At 50.2% G+C, this 12234-nt stretch overlaps 1 protein-coding gene across 1 annotated transcript in view; it reads right to left on the reverse strand.

Annotated features, from left to right (window-relative positions):
• Positions 1–12234, reverse strand: part of SRGAP3 (SLIT-ROBO Rho GTPase activating protein 3) — an 85057-nt gene that overhangs the window by 28258 nt on the left and 44565 nt on the right. Inside the window, exons 3-6 of the mRNA XM_082288970.1 lie at positions 11919–12081; positions 6157–6219; positions 1717–1902; positions 192–320 (exon numbers count right to left, since the gene is read on the reverse strand). Coding sequence (XP_082145096.1) covers positions 192–320; positions 1717–1902; positions 6157–6219; positions 11919–12081 — 541 coding nt within the window. The remainder of the gene's footprint in view (positions 1–191; positions 321–1716; positions 1903–6156; positions 6220–11918; positions 12082–12234) is intronic.

Raw genomic sequence — 12234 nt, forward strand, 5'->3', positions numbered from 1 at the left:
TCAAACACAGACTGATGGGCCGAGAACAAACCTCAGTCTCACGTGGCTCACCCCATGGCAAATCCAATTTACAGCAGATCTTCAGCCCCAGTTAAGAGTACCCTAAAGCCCCCACAGACACCCCTTCACCATCACACAGGAGTGCAATTAAGAGCTCAGCCAGGCTGGATGGGCACAGGGAAGGGACTCACGTCGATGAGGTCGGAGACGTCGTGGATGTAGTATTTGCTGACGGCTGCATTGGTGGCTGCCAGGTTCAGCAGGTAGTCATTCCTGGCTTTTGTACACTTCAGCTTGTTTTCAGAATACTTGGCTTGTCTCTGAAAAAGCAGAATGGAGTGTCAGAGCACAAACAGGATGGTTTTGCACAGTTTCTCCTGCCACAAAGCCGCACAGCACCCTGCAGCCTGGGTGTGACAAGGTAATTACTACAACTTGGTATCTGGTACGGAAACAGGGACCTTTCCACGGTGGAGGAGATCCCATCTGAACATCCCTCGCTGTGTCAGCCAGCCACAATGAGTGCCTCCTGTTCAGAGGTACTTGGAGCCCCTGAGCACAGCTGCTGCTGGGGGTTTTGGCATCAGTCAAAATCAGAGGGCCAAATTTTCCCCCCAGAAATGCTGACATACGTTTGGACTTGCTCCAGATGTGTGCAGCTGTATCAGAGTGGAATCTGGCCCAGAGGCCCAAGCTACACAGAACAGCTAGAACAGGACCCAGAATTCAAAACTGTAGGAAAGCAGATGTGCTCCAGACCTGGGACATCTGCTCAGACAGATTCCTGCTCTGAAGGCTGAATCAAAAGATTAACCCTTCAGAGAAATTCACTGTTAGAAATGTCCCAGGGCTGGGTGAGCCAGCGAGCAAACACGTCCTGGCTGAGGAAGCTATCTCCTTTTCTCCAAAATTAGCACACAAATTTGTGGAGATCCTGAGGCCTGGGGGATTTGCTGAGGCCAGAATGGCACGAAGTGTTTTGCTTAGCAAATCCATCTAAATACTGCACTCTCATGCCCAGTCTACAGAGGAAGAACACTGGTATTTTATAGATCCAACTATTTTTTTGCTACCAGGAGTCAATGCCTGAGCAAACTCTGAGGCTGTTGTTGTTTCTTTTTAAAAGAATACATCACAGACAAGCCCCAATTTCCCAGAGCAGGGTCTGGTGTCCGGATCAGGATCACGCCAAACCACACATCCTGGTGTGCCGCCCTCCTCAGCACGGCCTCCCACATCCCCGCTGGCACAGCCAGGCCCCTGGCAAACTCTGGCCCGAGCTGCTGGTGCAGCTCCCACCAACCCTTCTTGTCCTGCGCTCCAGGAGCCATGGCCCCCAAGGCCCCTACAGCTGCCTGTCTCAGCTCTCCCTCCAGAGAGCCAGTCAGGAAGGTGTCACAGGTGGCCACATGGCTCCTGTGCAGGTCCACCCCCCATCCAAGGCTGCACTGCCCATCCCTGTCATGCCATCCTGACTTTGGGTCAAACCTTCTCTAGCAGCTGGTCCTGGCCCTTCTCCACAGCCACGAGCAGGGAAGAGACTTGTGATGGTCTCCCTGGGTTGCCTTTCAGCAGAACATGCACACGAGACACCACCCTTCCTAACCCCTTCCCATAGATACAAGAATGGCTTCACAGACAAAGAAAAGGCTGAAGCCAACCCCCGCAGGGAGCCCCAACCCCAGCCCAGCTCCCTCCTCCTTCCCTCTCACCCACCTTCTCCTTCATCTTCTCAATCTTCTTGACAGAGCTGCGCCGCTGAGGCCGGTCCTCGTGTCGCAGCAGGTTCACACTGATGTCCCCTGACTTGTTGAACTGCTTTTCTTCCTGCTTCTCCGCCTCCTTCAGCTTGCTCTCGGCACTGATGCTCTCTGCATGGTACATGTGGTAGGTCTTCATCACCTGCAGACACAGGAGGTCATGAGCCACCTGCCCACGGCCACTCAGAGCACTGGAGCAGGACAATCCAGCTGCCATGGGCAGGGCAGAGGGGCTGTGGGGGCCGCTGTGGGAGCCACTGTGGCATTAAGGAACAAAGCGGGGAGGAAAGCTTGTGAGATTAATCCCAGCCCCAGCCCTATTTCTAGAGACTCCAGGCTGGTCTAAGAACAGTCCCACTGTGGGGACGTGCTCCAGCACACACCCCCAGTCAAAGAGCACCATGTGCCTGCCAACAGGGAAATAAGGAATAACCTCAGTGCTCTGCAGTTGGGATAAGGGTCTCCATGGTAAGTGGCTGTGATGAGGCCACAATCACCCCAAACTCCCTTTTGACCCAAGCCCTCCGTTCCTACACTGGGACTTGCTAAGCCATCAAACAGCCCCTGCTCTTCCACCCAGACAGCAGAACCATCCATAAGCGGAGGAGCTGCAATTCCCAGGCAGAAATGGGGTTTGTCTCCTGTCACCACCTCATCCTCCCCTTGCAGCCGCCAGCAGGCACAGGCAGTGCTCGGGTAGGTGCAGCAGCACCTTGTCCTTCACATTCCAGATCCAGGAGGGATAATGCTGATCCAGGAACCCTCTGGAAGTGGAACTTCCACTACAACCATCCCTTTCAGAAACAGGAGCCCAAAGGGCAGACTGGATCATTTTAATGGAGCTGGCAAGAGGGACACATCTGCTCCTCTCTCTTTATGCCTTTAGTCACACTGTCCCCTTCTATCATCTCCCTTCGGGATGTGGATGGTTTATTTCACATTGCCTTGACACGGCCCACGGTGCCCGACTGCTCGCTGCGGTCGGGCTCAGCAGAGCTGGGCACTGCAGGCTGGGGCACGCTGGGACGGGCTGCATGAGGCCCAAGGATTAAAATAGAGCAGGAACGTGCAAATGCAGGGGATTTTTACACACGGCTTAATGAAGAAAACACAGAGTTTCCCTCAGCTGCGGCTGTCAGCAGGACCCAGGAGTGTTTGACTTGGAGCAGGTCAGGCTGAGCCGCATGATCCCTCCTCCTGCCAAGCACAAACCTCAGCTGAAGCAGGCTCCTAATGCCGCATCGGAGCCATACAAACCTGCCACTGCAGCGAGATCCAACTGCAGGCAAAGGCAAGGGACAGTGAGCAAAGGCTCCTGCCTTGGCCCTGGGCTGCTTCATCTCCAGACCCTGCAAATTCTTAACACAGATTCCAGCCACGTATTTCAAACTGCATTTTCTGCAGTGAATGTCACAGGACACACACAAACCAGAAGATTCCTAGCATTTTCTTAAAGAGAAAGACCAGAGGATTTCATTGAGCCCTTCCCTCAACCTCATCCTCACCATCTCCATCTTTTTGTGAAACAGAGGGAAGTGAAAAAGCAAAGTGCTGCACGTCAGGGCTTCAAGCAGTAAGAGGAAAGGTTTCTGCAGCACTCAGGCCCTGACACAACATGACAGAAGCCCAACAAATAACAGGGGTCCAAATCGCAGGATTTTTGTGAAATCTAAAGGCTATGGGACAGTTACCCAACCAAAACAGACACCTTAAACAGTTCACTGTACTCCTCACCAGCTGCCCTGCCACACAGCTCACTCTTGGAAATTCAGGGGATATTTCTGTTTAATATCTGCCTTAAATTTGGCCAGGGTCAACCTGCACTGCAGCAATCAGCCCCTGATCAGCAATTCCCTCGTGCCGTCTCGGTGCCCGCAATCAAATCACGCTGTCCCTGGCTCGCACTGCTGTGACACAAAGACAAACTGCCACAGCTGCATCCCGGGGAGCTTTCCTGCAAATCAGTTAATTAGCTGCAGCGAAGGAGGAAAAATATGTTCCAATGTTCATTAGTTATTTAACAACACGAGTTGTGTTTTCCATATTAATTACACGTTCTGGATAAAGGCTGTTGCCAAAATACTGGCCGTAAATGGCACAGTTGGCTGTCTCCAGCTACAAGGGCTTTGTTCTCCTCAACAGCTCATCCCCAAGGTTCTGACCCAGCAGAGGAGCCAGAGCAGAAACGGGGTGACCAGGGCAGGTACAGGCTCAGGCCCCCTCAGCCTTCTGCCTTTACCAGCTCCAACTGGTTACTCTCTGCTGGAATCCGTAAGCAGGAACCAAAGGAACGAAGCTGGTTTTAATTCACAGCTGAACTATTTCTGCACAAAACCATTCACAACCATCTCCACTTCTGAACAAAAGTCACCCACTTCTGTTTTGATTAAAATCAGTGTGGGTTTGGTTCTTTCCATAGAGAGGCCACAGGGTGACTTGCATCAGAACAGCAACAAGGCTGAGTTAAAATCAATGTGCTTGTTTTGGCTCAAGTTTGAGACAGTGAATCCCTGAGAAGCCTGTAAAAAATTGTAGTTTCCTCCCAGTGCACAGAATTCCCCTTGGAGAGGCTTAAAAAGCAGCCTTGCCAGGGCACAGATGAGCTGTGGGTAAAGGCCTGGCCAAAGGCAAGAAAATCGACTTCCCTGTGCTGACAGCAGACAAGTGACATTTCTCAAGAAGCAGCAGCCTGGTGTCCTGGGAGCCAGATCCTTATCTGGCTTTGACAGCAGCCACAGTTCTCGTGCTGCTCGTGGGGACCCAATGTGCTGCAAAGAACACACCAACAGCAGCTCAGTCCCAAAGTTATCCCCAGCCACCCCCAGCACCTGCGAGCCGGGGGGCAGCTGGGCCCGTTTCACCCAGTGGCTCAAGGACAGAACTCTGACTGGCAGGAGCTGCTGACACCAAGCAGATTTGAGGTGACCCTGATTGCCCCACAGCTTTTTCTTCATGCTTTTGAAGCCAGTGTGTCCCTTCCCTGCTCCTACCTGGCTGGATGACACAACCAGTTTAACATCTTAGCAGCAAGGCTGAATGCAAACACAAAGCTCTCCAGCTGTTCCAGTTTCACCATTCAAACCAGTGTGTTTCACCTTTCAAGCCCATTCTGCTCGGCATGTGGAGCAAAGCAGTGAATGGGAGAAATCTCAGCTCCTGTGAGGATGGGCAGAATCTCCCTCCATGCTCCTCCTTGGGCACTGCTCCCACTTTGGACTCAGCACACTGCTGGTCCCCCCCGACCCCAGCGCGTCCCTCGGGGACAGCCCTGTCCCGTGTCTGGGTTCAGACCACACTGGTCCACAGGTACTCAGGTCAGCCCAGCCCTTGTTAGTCTTTCTGTGTTTTGCATCTGTCATGCTGCTGTTGTAATTAATCTTAATTAGCCACCACCCCTAACACAACTTGTGACATTCAATCATCAACAATGCCCTCCCAAATCTCACACAGGCTTTTTGATCTGATCTGCTGTCCACCCACACTGCAGGTCTCACAACAACCAAATCCTTCAACAGCCAATGCAGGAACAAACCTGTTAAGGGAAGATTTATGGCAGAAATTTCAAATACAATCGTTCACACTCTGTTGTTTAGGCCTGTTATTCAAAAAGATGAAATAGAATGATAGTTTAGGAATAAACTACTGCAGTATTATTTATGTACCAGTAGCAGATACAACCAAACAAAGCTAATATATTATCTCAATTTTCCAACAAAACACAGACTTTATATGGTTTTGTTGCTCCTAAACCACAAATAAAATTAATTCTTTAAAAAACAATTGCTACAGGGCAACAGGCAGAAGCAACACAAAGACTTTTACTACCCCGCTAAGAAAACCTGCTTGAGCCATGTCCTGACTAACAGCGCATGATCCCACCAGAAGGCACAGGCAGCTCTGCAGCCAAAGTGCTCCTCAGGGCACAAGACAGAGCTGAGCACCTACGAGCTAGAAGTTTTCTGCACTCCCCAGCAAAAGGTTACGGGCTCACAGGAGCAGGGAGGTGTCCAACAAACAAGCACAGCCAGCTCAGAGCCACTGGTGCCTGGAAATCACCAACCAAGTGACTGAGCACGGCCAAAAGGCAACGCGGTGCCCAGCAGGTGAGAGCATTAGGGACACAGGGATCACACTGGATCACCCCCAAACATCCCCAGCTATGCTCAAGAGAAGCAGCTGGGCAGCGTGACCCAGCCCTTGGCCTTGGACCGCTGGGAAATCCTCCATCACTGCCATCCCCCCCAGTGAGGAGTGAGACTCTCCCCACAGGATGCAGGGGGAAGGAATGGGCCATGCTGCAGGACAGCCAGGGCAGAGCCCCCTCAGATTTACTCTAACAAACACCTGTTCTCCCCACGCTGCTGGCCAGGAATGGTGGGATTGGCTCATTGCTCACCGTGTAGAGCTCATTGGTGACTTTCAGGAGCTCTTCATGCATCTGGAGGCCAATCTCCTTGCTCTGCAAGACAAAAGCAAGGAGAGTTGAGACGTTATGTTCAAAACATGCAGTTCTGAAATGAAAATACATTTTGGAGGGAAACGTGAATACAGAGCGCAGCAAAGCCTCGTGCAGTTTCAGAACTGCTGTGTATTCCTTTGAGGTTGATGTTTGCTCATGGATCACCCAGCCTGGGTTTCAGAGACCATTAGGAGGAATTTCAGATAATTTAACGTATTTGTCCTGCAAAACAGATTAATCTAAAATTACAGGCAATACTGCTTTGCCCTCCCACTGGTAGGATTCTTCCCCAGCCCAGCCAACTCCCCGTTTGGGTCTAACACGTAACACCCTGCCCCAGTCTGGGACTGGCAGGGTGTACATCATCCAATAGCCATTTGTGGGTACACAGTTCCCTAGTCTGGCATTCTCCACTCCCACAGCATCACCTGTCAATCTGCCTTGAACTGAAACACTCATTAAACACACCTGCTCCTGGACTTGCAATTTCCAGTCAACGCTGGTATTTCAGAGCAAAGATGATCAAGGCTCCTCAGCACTGGCATCCCAGGTTTATGTTTCCCTTGGCCATGACCCACCCTCCCAGCTTCTCCTCAATACTCTGAGTATTTTCTGCTCAGTATTTTCACTATGCTGATCCAAGTGAACCAAAGCATCTCTGAAAAAAGGACTTTACAAAATAGCTACACCACAGTTACATAATAAAGTTTCCAGTTTCACAACAGCAGCAGCCAAAGTTCAGCCAGCTGAGGAGACACTCGCTGCCAGTGAGGAACTCCTGGCATACTCCTGTCTGCTGAAATCCCATTACCAGCCTGTGTTTTCCCTTTCCCTGCCAGGCAGGATGAGGCAGATCCAGTCGCCAGCCTCCTACAGCATGGACACAGCTCTTCATGGAGAGGCCACAGCATGGGGAGCTGCCCAACACTGGAGCTTGGCTGCAGATCAAGCCAACTCCTACTGCAACCCAGAGGCTGGAGGTGCTGGGATGCGCTTGAACTGCTTTCCTGCCTCCCTGTAATTACACCACAAATCTCTCCGTGGAATCTTCTTGGCTAGGAAACAATTATTATAGCTTGAAGATGAGTTTAAACTAAGTATAGACACCCCCTCCTCCCTCCCCTAAACCAAACCAAAACAAAACTGAGCAGCTTCTTCCAGATTTCCTCAAATAACTCCAGGAAGTTTTGTGCACGTGGGCAGCGAAAACAACATTCCATCAGGCTGGGTGACAAGAGAAGCCCAAGGTACAGAAAGGTCCTCTAATTTCAGTCAAAAGGACAACTTACATACTTTGAAAGTTTAGTCTAGATTATGAGAAATTAGAATTGAAGCAAAGCCTGAAGCAAGGAGTCTAAAGGGTGAAAGTCCCACCCAGTAACCACAGTGTGTCCATGAGTTAGTGTCAGGGTACTTGGGACAGGACCTCAGAGGCCCAACTGATGCACACTGGTCCCACTCCCACGGGTACAAGGTGCCAGGATGATGCCAATGATCAGAAGGTGCTCAGTTGAGGCCCACAGCCACCAGGAACCCTCATCTGGACTGGACCCCAGTCCCTGTCCCCTGCCCACAAACACTGATGGTCATCACTGCTCTCAAAGATCTCACTGGGACTTGCTAATTCCCAACAGAGCCATGATAGGTGTGCATCCCCCAGACAGCCCAAAGATGCTTGGGGACCTTCTCACTCTCTACAACTCCCTGACAGGAGGGTGCAGCCAAGTGGAGGGTCAGGTTCTGCTTCCAGGAAACAAGGGACAGGACAAGAGGAAACAGCCTCAAGTTGTGCCAGGGAGGTTTAGGTTGAATATTAGGAAAAATTTCTGTCCCATGCCTGGAGGGATTTAAAAGCTGTGTGGATGTGGCACTTGGTGACATGGGTTAGTGGTGGCCTTGGCAGTGCTGGGGTAAGGGTTGGACTCGATGGTCTCAGAGGGCTTTTCCAACCTAAACAATTCTGTAATACGAGTTATTTTGGTCAAGGTCTTCAAACGGGGGTCTCAGAGCCCAGAGCCTGCAGGAGCCAAGTCACATGTAGCCCCTCCAGCCATCCCTGCTGCCACGAGTCACAGGCTGCTCCCAAACCAAGGCTTCCCAAAAGCCTGTGCAGGAGGACAGGACAGGCTGGTGGCAGAAGCCACGGCCCAGGCTCAGCTGCAGCTCCTGCCTCTGCCCCAGATTTCCTGTGCAGCGCAGGGCAAGGCCACAAAGCTGTAATTTTCAAACCCAATTTTAGACTCTGAAATAGAGCAACACAAATCGGCTCAGTGTGTTGCTCCACGAGCTATGCCTGCACAGGAGACCATAGGTGGGGACCACAGCTGAAGAGCCATTACTATAACCCAACACCTGCTGCAGGAAACCAACGGGTCTGCGGCTTCGTCGGGAGTCTCCCAGCATGCAGGAGGGCAGTGTCCAGAGTGAGGATGCTGGAGCCTCTTTCAAGCACAGGCAAGTGAGCAGCTGAAGGACTTGCCTCTCCTCTGAGCCTGCTGCCTTCCCTTTCTCCAACGGAGAAATTATATTTCTGTGCTTATGGAAGACAACACCAAAACATCATTCCAGTTCCCTGGGACCATCCACAAAACCTAAACTACAATTTAGCTGCTTCCTTTATCCCTCCCATTCTTCCTAAAACCCACAGTTGCTCACTGAGACAGCAATGGCTTCAAGTTAGCAATTTATTAAAATTCCTGCCACTGCTGACAAAGTAAGGGGAAGAGAAGCATGGAGAATGCTTATTCTAAAGAGCTCCCATCCAGACACTACTTCTTCATCCAACCTCCATCCAGGACAATGCAGCACAGGGTGTAATCAAATTCACTGTCATAGCACATAATTAAATCCCACACTGGGGAGTAACCCAGCACCCTTATTTTGGGCATAACAACGCTCTGTCTCAAATGTGTAATTTCCTGTATTCCATACCTGGAAGAAGCATCAAACTTCCTTCCTTCTGCCACAGCAGGTTAGAGTGGAGCAAACACCTGCCTGGCAATGGGTTCCTCAGCCTGGGTCTGACTCTGCCAGGACACGCTGTGAGATCTCATGGTGACAGAGACCCACCCCAACAGCAGAGCGAGACAGATCTCCACAGAGACACATCTTGGCACCTCCATTTATTGCTGCCTATTAGGAACATCAACACACTCGCCTTGATCATCTCCTCCTGCATTGGGAACGTGACTCGCCCTGGAAGCTCCAGGGAGATTTGCCCAATTGAGTTTTCTTCTTCTGCTTTCCTCCCAGAATCACAGAATGGCTTGGGTTGGAAGGGTTCCCAGCCGGACACGAGAAGAGGCGTGTTGGAGCCGCTGCTGCCGCTCAGCGGGGGGGCAGAACACTTGGGTGGAGAGGAACAAAGCGCAGCGCCCCAGTTTGGGGATGGGCGTCCCCACCACCGCCAAGCTCACCCAGGGGAGCCGAGGCAGCGGCAGCTCAGCACCCCAGCTCAGCACCCCACATCTTTCTAGGCAACTGACCACTTGCTGAGCAATTGCTCCTTAGTTATGCTCATCCTGTACCCCAGTGAGCCCCCCCTGCCACTTTGCTGGGATTGTTTACATTTACATAACGAATGCAGGAAACACAAAACCTCCTGGTTCCTCACGTCCCCACAGCATGTCACGGGCCATTAATAAATTCTAGATGGGAAGAATTAAAAGTGACATTTCTGGGAAAAAATGTTACCCTAATTTACCATCACAGAGCTATCTCCAGCACACCCAGCAGCTGAACCACAACTGTGGGTGCTTTAACCCTTCCGGAGCCGGGTTCTCTGCCAGTGGCCCTGCACAGCATGGCCCCCCTGGAGGAGTGCTTCGAGCACTTTATCCACCACACTCAAAACCAGACTGGACACAAGAGGGAAAGATCCTCCTCTGAGCAGCCTCATTCACTGCAAGGCTGGATCTTCAAAATCCATTTACCAGCGTGCTCCTGTTCCCACACAGGTGCCCAAGGCTCCCACTGAACACTGCTGTGAAGTGGAAGTGCAGCCTCAGATCCCTTCAGACAAGGTGTGCCATAGGTTGAAAAAAATAAATAACCTGAATATGCCCAAAAGTGGCAGCCTCCCTGTCCACATGAAAGGCAAATGTTGACACAAAATAAGTCTTTTCCCTGATTTAGCTGAACATTATTTTCAGGGACAGGTAAGTCCAAGGGACAAATGCAGTGACATCACAGATGACCACAACTACAGAGGCTCCTTTGGATGCAAAGCAGGTGCTGGCTCTGGCAGGCTGCAGAGAGAGTCACGCCAGCTCTCCTGGCAGGAGACAGAGGAGGGAGAAACAAGGAGCAACCATTTCTATTGAATGTAAGTGTTGAGCCTTAGAAGTTGAAATTTAAGTTCAAAACTGAGGGGAGATGGAAGAAAACCAAACACAAAGAAATAATTCTGTTGAGTGGATGAAATACTTCATCATCTTGTCCTGGCTGAGGATTGACATACGACGAGAGAACGCTGGAAACACTCAACATATGTCCTTGTTTGCAAGCTGACTGAATTTGTCCTGTGTTTCCAAATGAGACACACCATCCACAGACATGGGCAGGGAAAGCAGGATAGTTTAAATACAAATCTCAAAAACAGGATCAGAGCAAAATGCAAATAGGAGGAAGATTTTGAGACAGAACTGGACTAACCAACATATACCAAATGTCTCCATTTCTGGAGGCCAGGGGAACAGGAAAAGGGATGATATCCTGTATCAAATCAGCCAACCCAAATCTGACCTTGCAGTTTAATTTCTAGGTCAGACCTATAAACTAGAGGAAACTGGCCATAAAAATATCACATTAAATTTATTCTCCAGTCAGGCTGAAATTTCAAGATAAGGCCTGATTATGAGCCTTCTCCTGCTGGAGAGGCAGGTGCCCTGTGGCTCACCCTGCTCCTCATTACAGGCCCCAGCTGCCCCTGACGAAAACAAGGCCACAGAGCCTACCAGCTGCTGGGACTCTTTGTGCCCTTACTGCACTCCTCACTTTCAATGACAGTCCTGGTCCACCTGACTGCGTGATTCTCAGAAGTCTTTGATGCTGCTTTTTAATTTGGTTATCATTAATAATTCTGTATCATCAGCAGATTTTGTCATCTTACTATTCAGGCTTTTTCCAACTAATTTATTAAGAACTTCATTGGAACTCTCCTTTCCTTTTTTCCTGTCTTTTAACTAATCATTAATCCAGAAAACAACCCCTCTCTTTAACAGCTCTTCAAGAATTTCAGCTAAGGCCCTTTTTCAGTGAAGGCCCTGCACCAGCTAATGACATGATCTCTGGCTCCTGAAAATACCTCCACCAAATTTCTGAGGCATGACTCTTCCCTTCAGGAAGCCACACTGACTTTCTTGTACCTGCCTCATAGATGTCATCCTGCTCTTGAGCAAGGTTCCACCCAATGAGCCTGCTCTGACTGTTCTCTGAAGCCCTCCAAGAGTCTTCAAAAAAAGTCCTCACGTTGCCACCTCTCATTTCTCCGGCACTGACACTTTGAGCACCAGGTCACACTTCACACTCTAGACTTGACAGGTCTAGATCTCAATTTCTTTAAAACTCTAGGATAAATACTACCTGGAAAGACTTTTAGTGGTAGTCCTTGCAAGATGTGCTCTGCAACATTTATGACATCTCTATTTTAGACTAAAATGCCAGGATGGATGCTCATGAAGCAAGGCTGCCCAGGTTACCTTTTTAAAGAGCCTGATGACATCCTCACTGATCTGCGACAGTCGGACGATGACATTGTTCATGAAGATGTCATTCAGGGTGGCGTGGTCCCGGCTCTCCCGACGGGTCTGCGTCAGAACCAGGTACCAGCAGTTCACAGGGGAAAGGAGGTGCTGATCTTTCCTGGAGAATGTGGAAACAAAAATCAAAAAGGTCAGTGAAACATAGATTTAGAAGAAACATAAAGATTTTAGTTATAGGCTAGCTGTGTTGAAATTAGTTAGAATAGGAAGGAATTTGGGCCCAGCTAGAGTTAATTAAAATAGTTAAGAGAGC

This window comes from Coloeus monedula (genome assembly GCF_965178545.1).
Source record: "Coloeus monedula genome assembly, chromosome: 11".
Classification (NCBI taxonomy): Eukaryota; Metazoa; Chordata; class Aves; order Passeriformes; family Corvidae; genus Coloeus; species Coloeus monedula.